The sequence below is a fragment of the Papio anubis genome, chromosome 17, assembly GCF_008728515.1.
Source record: "Papio anubis isolate 15944 chromosome 17, Panubis1.0, whole genome shotgun sequence".
In the NCBI taxonomy this organism is placed as follows: domain Eukaryota; kingdom Metazoa; phylum Chordata; class Mammalia; order Primates; family Cercopithecidae; genus Papio; species Papio anubis.
Window position 1 is genome coordinate 33,370,060 of NC_044992.1, and position 15,963 is coordinate 33,386,022.

Here is a 15,963-nt window from a genome sequence, read left to right on the forward strand (position 1 = left end):
AGTAGCTAGGACTACGGGCATGCGCCACCATGCCTGGCTATTTTTTTTAGTAGAGAGGAGGTTTCATCATGTTGGCCAGGATGGTCTTGAACTGCTGACCTCAAGTGATCCAACCACCTTGGCCTCCCAAAGTTATATATTTTAATAATACATGGGAACATCCTATAAACACTGTTCTGAATATACCTTTACATTTAATTTAATAGTGTATTATTATTGTTATTATTATTTTGAGACACAGTCATGCTCTGTTGCCCAGGCTGGAGTGCTGTGGCGTGATCTCAGCTCACTGCAACATCTGTCTCCCAGGTTCCAGTGATTCTCCTGCCTCAGCCTGTGGAGCAGCTGGGATTACAGGAGCGTGTCACCATGCCAGGCTAATTTTTTGTACTTTTAGTAGAGATGGGGTTTTGCCATGTTGGCCAGGCTGGTCTCAAACTCCTGGCCTCAAGTGATCCATCCACCTTGGCCTCTCAAAGTGCTGGATTACAGGCGTGAGCCACCATGCCTGGCCATTAGTGTATTCTTTTAAAAAAAGTTTTCCTAGGGGGTAGGGGACTGATGGTATATTCTTGAGATCATACCTCATTAGTACATACAGAACTACCTCATTCTTTTTAACAGCTACATAGTATTCCACTGAATGAATGGATTATAATTCAGTCAATTAATCCCATATTCTTTGACACTTAGTTTTGTTTTTTGTTTTCGCTATTTTTCAAATCACACTGCAATAAATCACTTTGTACATATGTACAAAATTTGGTTGCATCAAATGATATATATTTTAAAAATGTTGATAGATGTTAACTAATTATAGCCCATAGAGGTTTTATCAATTTATGGCATTCTCAATAACAAGAAAGCACCTGTTTCTCCAAAACTTTTGGTCTTTGATTTGTTTGTTCTGTCAATCTGATAGGCTAAAGGCATTACTCATTGAAGTTTATTTTGCATTTCTGTTTTTTGTGTGTGGCAGAGACTACTAATTGCCTCCCAATATACATTTTTGCCTTCTTATTTAGTAATAGGAAACCTGACTTTTAGCTGGACACACTGTAATCCAGATGATAGATTACATTCCTCAGGTTCCCTAGTGACTAGGTATAATTAAATACATGACTATGTTTTAGCGAAATGAGAGATAAGTAAAAGTTCTGTAAATGAGTTTGGGAAGTTGCCTTAATGGGGGTAGTAGGATAACTTTTTCTTTCTGCTGCCTAAAATAAAGACATTTTGTTTATGCAAATATTCTTTGAGGCTTGTCACTGGTACCACACCTAGTCCTGATTCACTTTTTTTTTTTTGAAATAGAGTCTCATTCTGTCACCCTGGCTGGAGTGCAGTGGCGCAATCTCGGCTCACTGTAACCTCTACCTCCCGGGTTCAAGTGCTTCTCCTGCCTCAGCCTCCTGAGTAGCTGGGATTACTGGTGCCCGCCATCACACCTGGCTAATTTTTGTATTTTTAGTAGTGACAGGATTTCACCATGTTGGCCAGGCTGGTCTCAAACTCCTGACCTCAAGTGATCTGCCCACCTTGGCCTCCCAAGGTGCTGGGATTACAAGCGTGAGCCACAGCACCCAGCCCTGATTTACTCTTGAGATGGAGTCTCTCTCTGTTGCCCAGGCTGGAGTGCAGTGGTGTGATTTCAGCTCACTGCAACCTCCGCTTCCCGGGTTCAAGCAATTCACCTGCCTCAGCCCTCCGAGTAGCTGGGATTATAGGCATGCACTACCACATCCAGCTAATTTTTGTATTTTAGTAGAGAGGGGGTTTCACATTGGCTAGGCTGGTCTTGAACTCCTGACTTCAAGTGATCCACCCACCTCGGCCTTCCAAAGTGGTGGGATTACAGGGGTAAGCCACTGCGCCCGGCCCCTGATTCACTCTTAAGTGAAGTTGAGTACCTACTCATGTATTTATTTATTTTATTTTTATTTTATTTTATTTTTGAGACAGAGTCTAGCTCTGTCACCCAGGCTGGAGAGCAGTGGCACGATCTTGGCTCACAGCAGTCTCCACTTCCTGGGTTCAAGTGATTTTCCTGATCTCAGATGATCTGCCCGTTTTGGCCTCCCAAACTGCTGGGATTACAAGCATGAGTCACCGTGCCCAGCCCTACTCATGTATTTAAGAACCATTTGTATTCCTTTTCTTTCTGCCCAGGATGGCCTCAAAATTCTGTGCTCAAGTGATTCTCCCATCTCAGTTTCTTGAGTAGCTGGGATGAGAAGTGTGCACCACTGTACCTGGCTTGTATTCCTATATTTAGGTGAATGCTGTATTCATATAATTTCCTCATTTTACTGCTAAGTTATTGGTCTTTTTTGTATTGATTTGTATTGGTTCTTTATATATTCAATAATTAATTGTTTTCCTCATATTTGAGCAAATGTTTTTGCATCTTATTTTATTTTATTTGAGACATGGTCTCGCTGTGTCGCCCAAGCTGGACTGCAGTGGCATGATCTCTGCTTACTGCAATTTGCGCCTCCTGGGTTCAAGCGATTCTCCTGCCTCAGCCTCCCCAGTAGCTGAGATTACAGGCATGCACCACTATGCCTGGCTAATTTTTTTTTTTTTGTATTTTTAGTGGAGACAGGGTTTCACCATCTTGGCTAGCTGCTCTCGAACTCCTGACCTCAGGCGATCCACCTGCCTCAGCCTCCCAAAGTGCTGGGATTACAGACGTGAGCCACCGCGCCCGGCCTTTTGCATCTTATTTTGCTGTGCATAAATTTTTATTTTTATGTCTGATTATTTAAATTTACAAACAAGCCAGGTGCCATGGCTCATGCCTGCAATCCCAACACGTTGGGAGGCTGAGGTAGGGGGATCACTTGAGGCCAGGAGTTTGAGACCAGCCTGGGCAACAAAGTGAGACCCCTATCCCTACAAAAAATAAAAAAATTCGCTGGGTAGGTGGCACACACTTCTGGTCCCAGCTATAAGGGAGGCTGAGGCAGGAAGATCCCTTGAGCCAGGAGGTCAAGGTTGCAGTGAGCCATGATCATGCCACTGCACACTAGACTGGGTGACAGAGTGAGACCCTGTCTATTAAAAAAAAAAAAAAAAAAAAAAAGCAAACAGCAGGCAATATTTTTTTCAGATCTTCTGCTTTAATACTGACAATATTGAACTTTACCTGAGCTCTGCGATTCTGGAAAATAAGGATGGCCAAAAAATCTCCCCATCCAAGCCTGCAGTCCCAGCTACTAAAGGAGGCTGAGGTAGGAGGATCACTTGAGCCCAGGAGTTAGGAGTTGGAGTCTAGCCTGGGCAACATAATTTGTTTCAATCTCTAGAAACAAACAAACAAAAAATCTCCCTACAGTTTTATGTCTAGGAAATAATTTATTATTTTGGAAGCGATGTGGAACCAACTTTTCCCACATCAGTTAGGTAAGATTTATGGATAGCTCCCTTGTTTATCTGACAAAGCCAGACACAGACCCTCCAAATTCCCATTCTTTGTCTCATAAGTGATTAGCTGAACTGCTCACTGCCACTGACCAATCTGGACAAAATATCTACTAACTTGACCAAACTTTAGTCAGGATTTAGCCCTCCCCATAGGCCCTAGAACCTTGACCTATTCTTGGGCTTAAGCAAGCATTGGTATGCTGAACAACCTTCAGGAAAAGATGTTCCCTGATCTAATCAGCTGTCTAATCAGATTATCCCAACTCTTCATCTTACTTCCCCATAACCCAATTTGTTCTACCCTTTTATTCCTTGCTAACAAAGAAAACTTTTTCGCTTAATGTTTGAGATATAAATCTTATGACTTGAGCATTTTCCCTATTGCAATAGTCTTTTCAAATAAAGTGTCTTCTTACCTAATTCCAGATTTGCTTTTTTATTTGACAATACCAACCTTCAGTGCTTCCTGGAGCTTGCATAATTTACTTTCCAAAATGCAAAACTGTTGTTTTAGACTGTAAAGTTCTCGGTGGTAGATACGAGATGGAAAGATGGTGTCTTTCAATACTTCTAAACTCTGAAATTAATAATAAACCATTCTGAGTCCTATGAGTAATATGATAAGGACAAGAAAACAGGAACCAGAAAGTGACTTGATGTATGCTTTATAGAAGCAAAGGCAGGCATGACTCAATAATTTCATCTTATCTGAGTTTAGCTTGAGGGTTGAACTGACTTGAGCATATATGTATATAAACACCAAGTGTGTAGAAGAACTATAGTGCTGAAAACAGGGATGTCACATCCATACCTGGGTTATGCAGTTCTGGCACCAGCTGTATATAGACCACACTCTATTTGTCCAAAGTTCTATTGCATCTCTGATGTTAGGAAATTTGAAGTTCCAGGATGATCTTAGCCAGCTTCTGCTTTGAGATATATCTATTGAAGAAATAATGACTCTGTAGGAAAAACAAAATGAAACAAACAAAAACCCCTAAGTCAGAATAATAGCCTTGGCCTGGCATGGTGGCTCGTGCCTCTAATCCTAGCACTTTGGGAGGCTGAGGTGAGCAGATTGCTTGAGACCAGGAGTTCGAGACTAGCCTCGGCAACATGGCGATACCCTGTCCCTATCAAAAAAATACAAAATTGAACCAGGCATGGTGGCGTGCCAGAAGAAAGAGGAATATGCAAAGCAGGCTTGAAGACGGGTTAAATCAGAGCTTTTCATTCCACAAGAGAAATTTTAATGGGGTCAGAACATTGATCTTCTAATATTTGAAAGCCTGCTAACTAGGAGAGAGATAGCAAACTGTTTTGTTGTAGGAGGACCCACCCAGCTCTGACGGGTTAAAGCATCATGAATGCAAATTTGAACTCCAGAAAAGCAGAGCTTCCTCGTTCAGTCTGTGCCTTTCCCATGAGCAAGAGACTCCTAGGAGAGCCGGAGCCCATTAGGAAACCGTGTGGGAACTTACTCACAGGTTCCTTATTTTTTTTGAGATGGAGTTTTGCTCTTGTTGCCCAGGCTGGAGTGCAATGATGTGATATTGGCTCGCTGCAACCTCCGCACCTCGAGTTTAAGTGATTCTCCAGCCCCTCCTCCCGAGTAGCTGGGATTACAGGCACCTGCCACCATGCCTGGCTAATTTTTTGTATATTTAGTAGAGATGGCCAGTCTGGTCTCAAACTCCTGACCTCAAGTGATCCACCCTCTTTGGCCTCCCAAAGTGCTGGGATTATAGGCATGAGCCACTGAGCCCGGCCGGGAACCCACAGGTTTTTTGGATAGTCTCTGAATATCATGCAACTCTTTTATTTTTTATCCAAAAAAAAAAAAAAAATGTTTTTGACACAACGTCTTGCTGTGCTGCCCAGACTCGAGTGCAGTGGCAAGATCATAGCTCACTGCAGCTTCTAACTCCTGGGCTCAAGCGATCTTCCTGTCGCATGAGTCTCCCAAGTAGTTGGAACACAGGTGCCAGCCACCACACCTGTCTAATTTGGTTTGGTTTTGTTTTTTTAGAGATGGGGTCTTGCTATGTTGCCTACACTGGTTTTAAACTGCTGGCCTCAGGCAATCTTCCTCCCTTGGCCATTCAAAGTGCTGGGATTACAAGCATGAGCCACTGTGCACAGTTGAGATTTTTCGATTTAGTCTTTTTGTACATGGGATATTTTATTCATAGAATCCATAAATGGTAGGGAAATTTCTGAGTTCAGAGCAATACATATGATACAAAACTTGATATACAGACTAGTTTCTTAGCCAAACTGGAGGGGCTGGCTTTAGGTAATCCATGGACTCCCTGAAATTGGGGACACCATTGGAAATATGTGTGAGCTCAAAGGCAGTTTCCTATGATTTTCAGGCCTCAAAATGTCTCTTGGACTCAAAGATGCCTTAGGGCAGAGGACGTATGTACCCCCAGTATAGAATCTCAGACAGCGAAAGTCAGTAAACATTCGGCAGAAAAGTGACAAATTGAGTGCTCTGATGTGACTTTTTCATCAAGTCAATGTTCTTGGGATCTCTTGTACATGATAATCTCACTCTTGTAAAGTTTCATAGTTTCTGCTTACCCTAGTTTTCTTTCCCACCCTGTTCCCTCTCCTACCAGACTGGTCTCTGAAATGGGCATGTACAGAGGAGACCCCAACATGCTTTGTGTGGAGAGGACACAGCCTCTGCTGGGACAGGGAACAGAGGGATGCGGAGACCCTGATGATGCTTTTGGACAGTGGTCTGAGGTTGGGACAGTGGCAGGAGGTACCATCCATTCACCCAGGATCTCCAGGACAAGAGATCAGCTTGGCAGTTACATGTGTTTTTCTTCAAACTGGTTGCCAGGTTGGAATGACCAATGACATCAGAGATTCCAACCTTCCTGATTGGAAGGACTGGCCTCCGTTGGCGCCTGGGAGCTCAGGTGGACAACAGCATCTTCTCAGAGCTGTTCTCCACTCCTGACTTCTCCTAGCCTCAAGAATTGATAATACACTCTTCCGGGTCCTAGCAGAGTCCAGAAGGCGGCTTTGGACAGAACAGAGACTAGGTTCCGTGGGTTGGGACAGATTTTGGAAAGATCATGACCAGTTGTCAACCGCACCCCCAGGATGAGGAGCAGAGCCCCCAGCTGAGCACCTCGGGGTACCCCCGCCAGGAGGTGGTAGATAATGAAGTGTCGGGACCATCAGGTGAGGTGACTGGAGGAAGAAGAGGTGGGATAGGGTTGACTAAGATGAAGGAAGGGGGCTGGGTGCAGTGGCTCACACCTGTAACCCCAACATTTTGGGAGGCTGAGGCGGGCGGATCACCTGAGGTCAGGAGTTCACGACCAGCCTGGCCAACATGGTGAAATCTCATCTCTACTGAAAGTACAAAAATTAGCCAGGCGGTAGTGGTGCACGCCTGTAATCCCAGCCACTTGGGAGGCTGAGACAGGAGAATCGCTTGAGCCTGGGAGGAAGAGGTTGCAGTGACCCGAGATTGCGCTACTGCACTCCAGTCTGGGTGAGAGAGTTGGGCACTGTCTCCAAAAAAAAAAAGAAGGGTCAGAGGTCAGGAAGGAGAACCTGAGGAGGGTGTGTGGGAAGAATGGAGAAATTCAGGCCAGGTGCAGTGGCTCACACCTGTAATCCCAGCACTTTGGGAGGCCCAAGGCAAGCGGATCACTTGAGGCCAGGAGTTTGAGACCAGCCTGGCCAAAATGGTGAAACCCCGTCTCTACTAAAAGTACAAAAATGGGCATTATGGCAGGCACCTGTAATCTCAGCTACCTGAGAGGCTGAGGCAGGAGAATAACTGGACTCCGGGAGATAGATGTTGCAGTGAGCTGAGATTGCACCACTACACTCCAGCCTGGGTGACAAAGCAAGATTCTGTCTCAAAACAAAAAACACAACAAAACAAAAACAAAAAACAAAGGAGGGACTCAGAGAGCCAGGGATCAGGGAAGGACATGAGGAAGTGTTCTGAGGACACAGAGTCGGAATAATGGGGAGGGGAAGGAGCAGGACATGGGGTTGAGCAGAGGAGAAAGTCAGAAAGATGCCTTGGAGAAGCTAACAGTCTCTGAGGCTGGGGAGGATGGAGAGTGGTTTGGGGTTTGGGGTCAGGGTCTAAGGTGATCAGTTGCAGAAGCATTACACGGTGGCCTGGTTTCTTCACTCAGCCTCTGGGGTAGATCCCAGCCCCCCATGTAGGTCCCTTTGCTGGAAAAGGAAGAGGGAGTGGTCGGACAAATCTGAGGAGTCATCGGAGGAGGAGCCAGAGAAGGAGCTCGCCCATGAGCCTGAGGAGACCTGGGTGGTGGAGATGCTGTGTGGGCTCAAGATGAAGCTGAAGTTGAAGCTGAAGCAACAGCTAGTGTCGTCCGTGCTCCCTGAGCACCACGAGGACTTCAACAGGCTGCTTGGTAGGAGGACACCCCAGAGAGCACCTCCAATCCTGTTCTTCTAAAAAAGAGGCAACTTCCAATAACCACACTTTTCCAATGGGAAAAATATGTCCCCAGTGGGTGAGCTCTCCATGCGGGAGGACTCAGAAGTGATCACTCATGAGGGACGCTTAGGAGATGATAGAGGATTAGGCTGGGCTTGATAAAGGTTGGCGCTTGGGACAAGAAAGCTTGGTTTTGGGCTGGGCGCTGTGGCTCACGCCTGTAATCCCAGCACTTTGGGAAGCCGAGGTGGGCGGATTATAAGGTCAGGAGATCAAGACCATCCTGGCTAACATGGTGAAACCCAGTCTCTACTAAAAATACAAAAAATTAGCTGGGCATGGTGGCGGGTGCCTGTAGTCCCAGCTACTCAGGAGGCTGAGGCAGGAGAATGGCATGAACCCCGGAGGTGTTGCTTGCAGTGAGCCGAGATCGCATCACTGCACTCTAGCCTGGGTGACAGAGCGAGACTCCGTCTCAAAACAACAACAACAACAACAAAAAAAGAGAAAGTTTGGTTTTGGGCCAGGTGTGTTGGCTGATGCCCGAGATCCCAGCACACTGGGAGGCTGAGGCAAGAGGATTGCTTGAACTCAGGACTTTGAGGCTGCAGTGAGCTATGACTGCACCATTGCACTCCAGCCTGCATGACAGAGCAAAACCCTGTTTCAAAAGAAAACCAAAGGCCGGGTGCGGTAGCTCACGCCTGTAATCCCAGCACTTTGGGAGGCTGAGGCGGGTGGATCACCTGAGGTCAGTTGTTCGAGACCAGCCTGACCAATATAGAGAAATCTCGTCAATACCAAAAATACAAAACTTAGCCGGGCGTGGTGGTGCACGCCTGTATTCCCAGCTACTTGGGAGGCTGAGACAGGATAATCACTAGAACCCGGGAGGTGGAGGTTGCTTTGAGCCAAGATAGCATCACTGCACTCCAGTCTGAGGGAGAGATTGAGACCCTGTGGCAAAAAAAAAAAAAGAAAAGGACAGGTCCAGAAGTCAGGAAGGAGCACCTGAGGAGGTGTGTGGGAAGAATGGAGGGACTGAGGCAGGGTGCTGTGGCTCACACCTGTAATCCCAGTACTTTGGGAGGCCAAGGCAGGCAGATCACTTGAGGCCAGGAGTTAGAGACCAGCCTGGCCAACATGGCGAAACCCTGTCTCTACTAAAAGTACAAAAATGAGCTGGGTGTTATGACAAGCACCTGTAATCCCAGCTACTTGGGAGGCTGAGGCAGGAGAGTCACTGGAACCTGGGAGACGGAGGTTGCAGTGAGGAGAAGCCAGCAGTCTGTAAGGCTGGGGAGGATGAAGAGTGGTTTGGCGTTTTGGAGGGGGGAAGGAGCGGCTCATGGGGTTCAGCGAAGGAGAAAGACGGAAAGATGCCTTGGAGAAGCCAGCAGTCTGGGGGCTGGGGAGGATGGAGAGTGGTTTGGCATTTTGGGTCAGGCTCTAAGGTGATCAATTGCAGAAGCATTACACAGTGGCATGGTTTCTTTACTCAGCCCCTGGGGTAGATCCTAGTCCCCCACGTAGGTCCCTTTGCTGGAAAAGGAAGAGGGAGTGGTCGGACGAATCTGAGGAGTCATCGGAGGAGGAGCCAGAGAAGGAGCTCGCTCCTGAGCCTGAGGAGACCTGGGCGGCAGAGACGCTGTGTGGGCTCAAGATGAAGCTGAAGCGACGGCGAGTGTCATGCGTGCTCCCTGAGCACCACGAGACTTTCAACAGGCTGCTTGGTAGGAGGACACCCCAGAGAGCACCTCCAGTCCTGATATTCCAAAAAAGAGGCAACTCCCAATAACCACACTTTTCCAATGGGAAAAATATGCCCCCAGTGGGTGAGCTCTCCATGCGGGAGGACTCAGAAGTGATCACTCATAAGGGACGCTTAGGAGACAATAGAAGATTAGGATTAGGTCAGTGCTTGGGATAAGAAATCTTGGTTTTGGGCCAAGTGCGGTGGCTCACGCCTGAGATCCCACCATGTTGGGAGGCTGAGGCAAGAGGATTGCTTGAACTCAGGACTTTGAGGCTGCAGTGAGCTATGATGGCACCACTGCACTCCAGCCTGGGTGACAGAGCAAAACTCTGTCTCAAAAGAAAAAGCAAGGCCGGGCGCAGTAGCTCATACCTGTAATCCTAGCACTTTGGGAGGCCGAGGCTGGTGGATCACCTGAGGTCAGGAGTTTGAGACCAGCCTGGCCAACATAGTAAAACCTGATCTCTACTAAAAATACAAAATTAGCTAGGCGTGGTAGCACACGCTTGTAATCCCAGCTACTCAGGGGACTGAGATGGGAGAATCGCTTGAACTTGGGAGGCTGAGGTTGCAGTGAGCTGAGATCGTGCCACTGCATTCCAGCCTGGCCCACAGAGCGAGACTCCAGCTCAAAAAAAAAAAAACAAAAAATAAATTTATAAAACAAAATCAAAAATCAAAGAAAGTGGCTTCAGCTGTGCCCTCTAAAACTTATTGTCTCTTGCTGACTTTTCTAAACCTAAGTGTCTCCATCCGTAGAGGGGGATACCTAGGCCATGGTCACACCCTGATGTGACTGTCTCATGAGGAAATGATGGGAATTCCTTTATGACTGTGCAGTGGTCCCTCTGTGTCTGCTGGGAGGGCGTTCTGGCTTATTGCCAGCTCTACATCCTGTAGATTCTCACACCCAAGGCCTCCTTCGGCCTCTTCTCAGGCGAGTCTCAGAGCAGGAGCCTCTCTCCCTTGCCCAGTGAAAGTCATTCTCCCCTCTCCCATCCACCTCACTTGTGGCAGCAATCCTGAGATTTCCCTTAGGGAGACACACTTCTCCTTGCTGCCCTGCTGCTCCCACAGAAACCCTGTCCTGCTTCTCATGCTCACATCTGCTCTCTAATCACAGAGGATCCTGTCGTTAAAAGATTCCTGGCCTGGGACAAAGATCTGAGGGTGTCCGACAAGGTAAGGTTGTTCTCCACAGAACTGTGTTCCTGCTTCAATGCACTGCTGGGGGGAGGGCGCAGCTTCCAAACCCACAGTTCCTCTCCTCTCTCCCTCCAGCACTTCCCACCAGATGCTCCCACAGTCTTTTTCTTTTCTTTTTGTGAGACAGTCTCGCTCTGTTGCCCTGGCTGGAGGCAGTGTCTCAAACTTGGCTCACTGCAGCAGACGCCTCCTGGGTTCAAGGCATTCTCCTGCCTCAGTCTTCCAAGCAGCTGGGATTACAATTAACCATGGCTGGCTAATTTTTGTGTTTTTAGTAGAGACGAGGTTTTGCCATGTTGACCTGGTTGGTCTTGAACACCTGACCTCAGGTGTTCCGCTCGCCTTGGCCTCCCAAAATGCTGGGATTACAGAAGTGAGCCACTGTGCCCCTCCAGCTCCCACAGTCTTGAGTCTTGGTGCCCACTTTTTTTTTTTTTTTTTTGAGACAGTATCCAGCTGTGTTCCCCAGGATGGAGTAGAGTGGCATGATCGCAACTCACTGCAGCCTCTAATTCCTGGGCTCATGCAATCCTCCTGCCTCAGCCTCCTGAGTAGCTGGGAGTACAGGCACATGCCATCATGCTTGAATAATTTTATACAAATGGTCTTGCTAAGTTGCCCAGGTTGTTCTCGAACTGTTGGGCTCATGTGATCCTCCTGTCTCAGCCTCTCAAACTACTGGGATCACAGGCTTGAGCTGCCACTCCCAGCTATTCTTGGTCTTTTTTTTTTATTTTAAGACAGAGTCTTGCTCTGTCGCCCAGGCTGGAGTGCAGTGGCGCAATCTCTGCTCACTGCAAGCTCTGCCTCCCGGGTTCACGCCATTCTCCTGCCTCAACCTCCCCAGCAGCTGGGACTATAGGCGCCCGCCACCACGCCCGGCTAATTTTTTGTGTTTTTAGTAGAGACGGGGTTTCACTGCGTAAGCCAAGATGGTCGAGATCTCCTGACCTTGTGATCCGCCCGCCTCGGCCTCCCAAAGTGCTGGGATTACAGGCGTGAGCCACCACGCCCCGCTATTCTTGGTCTTTTTATGATTTGTCAGCATCTCCCTCAGGACACTGCTGGTCTCTTGCCGAGTGAATGAGTGGCCCCTGCCTCTCCTACAGGTCGTTTGGCAGTCAGGCCGCAGCCCTGAAGCTCCTGGCCCCTCTACTCTCAGCTCTTTGGGACAGTTCTCTGCCTGGCACACAAAAGACCCTCCTGACACCAGCCGACCTAGACACACCCGTTAAAAGATCCCATTGGAGCCCACCATCCTGGGAGCATCACCGACACCCCTTCCTCCGGTGATGGGAGGAATACTCCTCCACCCTGCAATTTCCACATGAGCACAGTCACGCCAACACTGAGGTCCCTTCTCTGATGGGCAGCCCCTCCCCACACCCCCATTCCACTATCTCCACGATCTTCCTCTCTCAAGATGTGACCTCTCCCTCTCTCTGTTTCTTTCTCTCCACCAGTATCTCCTGGCTATGGTGATAGCATATTTTAGCCGTGCTGGCCTCTTCTCCTGGCAATACCAACGCATTCATTTCTTCCTGGCTCTGTGAGTGGTTTGCTTCCTCCTATCAGTCAATATCCAATGCCCTGGGACAGCAGGGAAAGTGGGATTCCAGCCTTTCATTTATTCTTTCACCTATTTGTCCTCTTTACTCTGTGTACAGAAAAGAGAGGATTATACTATCTTGTTCTTAGACTGTTGTTTCTAAAAAGAAACTCAGCCTGGACATGGTGGCTCATGCCTGTAATCCCAGCACTTTGGGAGGCTGAGGCAAACGGATCACTTGAGGTCAGGAGTTCGAGACTAGCCTGGCCAACATGGCGAAACCCTGTCTCTACTAAAAATAGAAAAATTAGCTGGGCATGGTGGTGTGCACCTGTAATCCAAGCTACTTGGGAGGCTGAGGCAAGAGAACCCCTTGAACCCAGGAGGCAGAGGTTGCAGTGAGCTAAGATTGAGCCACTGCACTCCAGCCTGGGCAATAGAGCGAGACTTTTTCTCAAAAAAAAAAAGAAAGCCAAAAAAACAAATTCCAATGCCAGTGTGCAAATAAAAGAATAAAACAGGCCGGGCGCGGAGGCTCTAAGGGGAGAAGAAAAGGAGCAGAGGAGTGGACACGATGCTCCCCCCAGCAAGCAGACGTTTCTGGTTCTTCTCTCTCTCTCCTTCCATCAACTGCAAATGCCATCGACCTCCTCGAGGTTCCCATGACAGAGGCCACAGTTCAGGTCCCTCTTGCATCACTCTAATCCACTGTCAAATGCTCCCTGCTGGGGTCTCCTGGAGTCTCTCTCCAAGCCTTGGGGCTTCCTAGCGCAGCCTGAGCATCTTTCCAAAGCACAACGCCCTCACTGCCCACCTGAACAACTTCCTTAGCTGATGTCTTTCAAAATCGAGGCCAGGGTCCACAGTGCAAATTCCACCCTCTCTACAATCTCTACAACCAAACTGGCTCGCCATCTTGGTGTTTCCTGGCGTGGCTTCACCGCTCCTTCCAAATGCCCTCTACTCGACTTTGCATTTGTGTTTTCTGTCTGGGTGTTCCACACCCATGTGGTTCTGAAGTGAAGGACCCATTCCTTAAAGTCAGTTCACCCCACGGCCTCTGTGATGCCTTCCTTCATCTTCCAACTTTTGCATGCTCGTAGCTCTCCAGTTACATCCTATTACCATGTGACATTGGGATTAGGTCATCTGCCCTGATCACTCCCAGTCCCATTAGACTAGATGCCTGTAGAAGGCAGGGTTTGGCAAAATATCAATGTATTCAATTTATTTTACTTTTTTAGACAGACTTGCTCTGTCCCCCAAGCTGGAGTGCAGTGGTGAGATCATAGCTCACTGCAGCCTCCATATCCTGTACTCAAGTGATCCTACCACCTCAGCCTCCAGATTAGCTTTGACCACAGGTCTGTGCCACCACACCTGGACAGTTATTGATTGATTGATTGATTGATTGATTGATACAGAGACTTGCTCTGCCTATTAGGCTAGAATGGAGTGGCCCAATCTTGGCTCACCGTAACCTCCTCCTCCTGGGTTCATGTAATTCTTGTGCCTCAGCCTTTTGCGTAGCTAGGACTAAAGGGTGCCTGTGCCACCACACCAGGCTGATTTTTGTATTTTTAGTAGGGATGGGGTTTCACCGTGTTGACCAGGCTGGTGTCATACTCCTGGCCTCAAGCGATCCACCTGGTTTAGCCTCCCAAAGTGCTGGGATTACAGGCATGAGTCACCACGTCCAGCGTGTTTTTTACATTTTTTATAGAGACGAGGGTCTTGCTATGTTGCCCAGGTTCATCTCAAACTCCTGGCCTCAAATGATCCTGCTTCAGCCTCCCAATGTGCTGGGATTCCAGGAGTAAGCCACCACTCTTGGCCACCAGTTGGGTTTTTGTCTCCATCCTGAAGGAGTGGGAGATGCCCTTCAGCAGGTCTCTGTCCATCAGGGCCCTCCTGAGGAAGGCATGGCTCTGCAGGGTGGGTGCCAGTCCTGAGCTGAGGGCAGTCCCCTGCCCTCCTCTCTGGGAAGCTGACCTCAGCCGGAGGTCTCTCCTGGTGGTGCCCCTGAGCAGCAACCTGATTTCTGTCCCCAGCTACCTGGCCAATGACATGGAGGAGGACAACGAGGCCTCCAAACGAAACATCTTCTACTTCCTGTACGGGAAGAACCGATCCCAGATACCCTTGTTCCATAAGCTTCGGTTCCAGTTCTTCTGTTCCATGCGCTGCAGGGCTTGGGTTTCCCTGGAGGAGTTGGAGGAGGTGGGTGGGGCGTGGGGAGGTGGAGGAGGTAGGGAGGAATCGGGTGGGCTGGAGGCTGGAAGCGGGGGGAGGGGTATCCTGGGGAGTCCCCATCTTCTTAAGGGGCATTTGTTTTTCCAGATCCAGGCTTATGACCCAGAGCACTGGGTGTGGGCACGAGATCGCGCCCGCCTTTCCTAGAGCACCAGGTACCATGGAGGCCTGAGGTCATCGGCCTGAGGGAAGGTACATCTGCATCCTTCAGGGTAAAGGCAGAATATTGGGGTCTATTTCAGAAATCCAAGGAACCCAATTGCTTGATCCGGCTTCGAGCCTGGGCAACATGGCGAGATTCCCTCTCCACAAAAATACAAAAATTAGTCAGGCGATGTGGGAGGATCACTGGAGCCTGGGAGGTCGGGGCTGCACGGAGCCCTGATCCTGCCACTGCACTCCAGCCCAGGCAACAGAGTGAGACCCTGACTCAAAAATAATCATAAATACTGAGTTTGGGGAGGTTCATTATGATTGACGCATTTGAGTTACCGATTTGGGTCGAGGGTTCAGTGAAGCTTTGGTTTACATCTTACGCAGCTAACCACGGTGAGCAGAGCATGAGACTTCATCATGAGGAGGTAGGATTATGGATTAGGCTTCTGGACTCGGGGTTCGTGATGTTGTCACATTAGAAATGGATCTAGCGTGGTTACAAGTTTAGCTCTTAAGTGACACAAAAGGCCCCAGCTGTGATGAAGTCCAAAGCCACACTCTCTGAGGGTGCCCGACTCCCTGGGGAGACCCACCCAAAGTCCTTGCTATGAAGCAGATCACTGGGACTGACCTTGGGTGTATTAAATGAGTTTTGGAATCAGGGTCACCAAAGTGTGAGTTTCACAGTTGAACACGATGGTTCAGAAGCAGGCTACAGAATGAAGGACAGATGATAAAATTGGATTTCTCAATGGCTCTGAACTCTTGTTAGACTTGACGTGGGACGTGAATAACCTTCCTGTCTAGAGAGCTGCCTCCTTGAAGTGTGACATCCTCTCTCTCACTTCCAGAACACCGGGCCCAGGGGAGATGCGGATTTTCAGCAGGAACTTTATTCCAATGCTAATGGCAGACACCAGGAAGGAGGAGAGGAGCCATTTGTGCAGATCATCTAGAAGAACCTGGACTGTTCTAGATGGAGCTGAATAGAGTGATCACCGTTGTCCTCCTAGGACAAAGCGGGTACTTCTAGGAATCCACAGAGAACAGTGAGAAACCAGGGGTGTTCCTGGTTCCACCCCTTCCTGCAGCACCACCTCTCTTTTTTTATATGGCTGAATTCCAACCTTCCCGGGGCGGAACCTGGAGGTCTTGTTTCCTATGGACTTG

General features: G+C 48.4%; 2 protein-coding genes across 4 annotated transcripts in view; one reads left to right on the forward strand and one right to left on the reverse strand.

The window, feature by feature from the left end:
* Positions 1 to 15,963, reverse strand: part of PRR11 (proline rich 11) — an 88,739-nt gene that overhangs the window by 11,969 nt on the left and 60,807 nt on the right. For all 3 annotated transcript variants that reach the window (XM_031657050.1, XM_009190377.4, XM_017950037.3), the window contains exons 3-4: positions 4,238 to 4,388; positions 3,881 to 4,003 (exon numbers count right to left, since the gene is read on the reverse strand). In XM_031657050.1, the coding sequence (XP_031512910.1) occupies positions 3,881 to 4,003; positions 4,238 to 4,388 (274 nt within the window). The remainder of the gene's footprint in view (positions 1 to 3,880; positions 4,004 to 4,237; positions 4,389 to 15,963) is intronic.
* Positions 6,504 to 15,853, forward strand: LOC101019387 (speedy protein E6). Its single transcript, XM_009190376.4, has 8 exons — positions 6,504 to 6,627; positions 7,605 to 7,847; positions 9,376 to 9,606; positions 10,753 to 10,811; positions 12,299 to 12,384; positions 14,436 to 14,604; positions 14,725 to 14,829; positions 15,645 to 15,853. The coding sequence occupies exons 1-7, from the start codon at positions 6,519 to 6,521 to the stop codon at positions 14,782 to 14,784; spliced, it is 957 nt and encodes a 318-aa protein (XP_009188640.2). The 5' UTR covers positions 6,504 to 6,518; the 3' UTR covers positions 14,785 to 14,829; positions 15,645 to 15,853.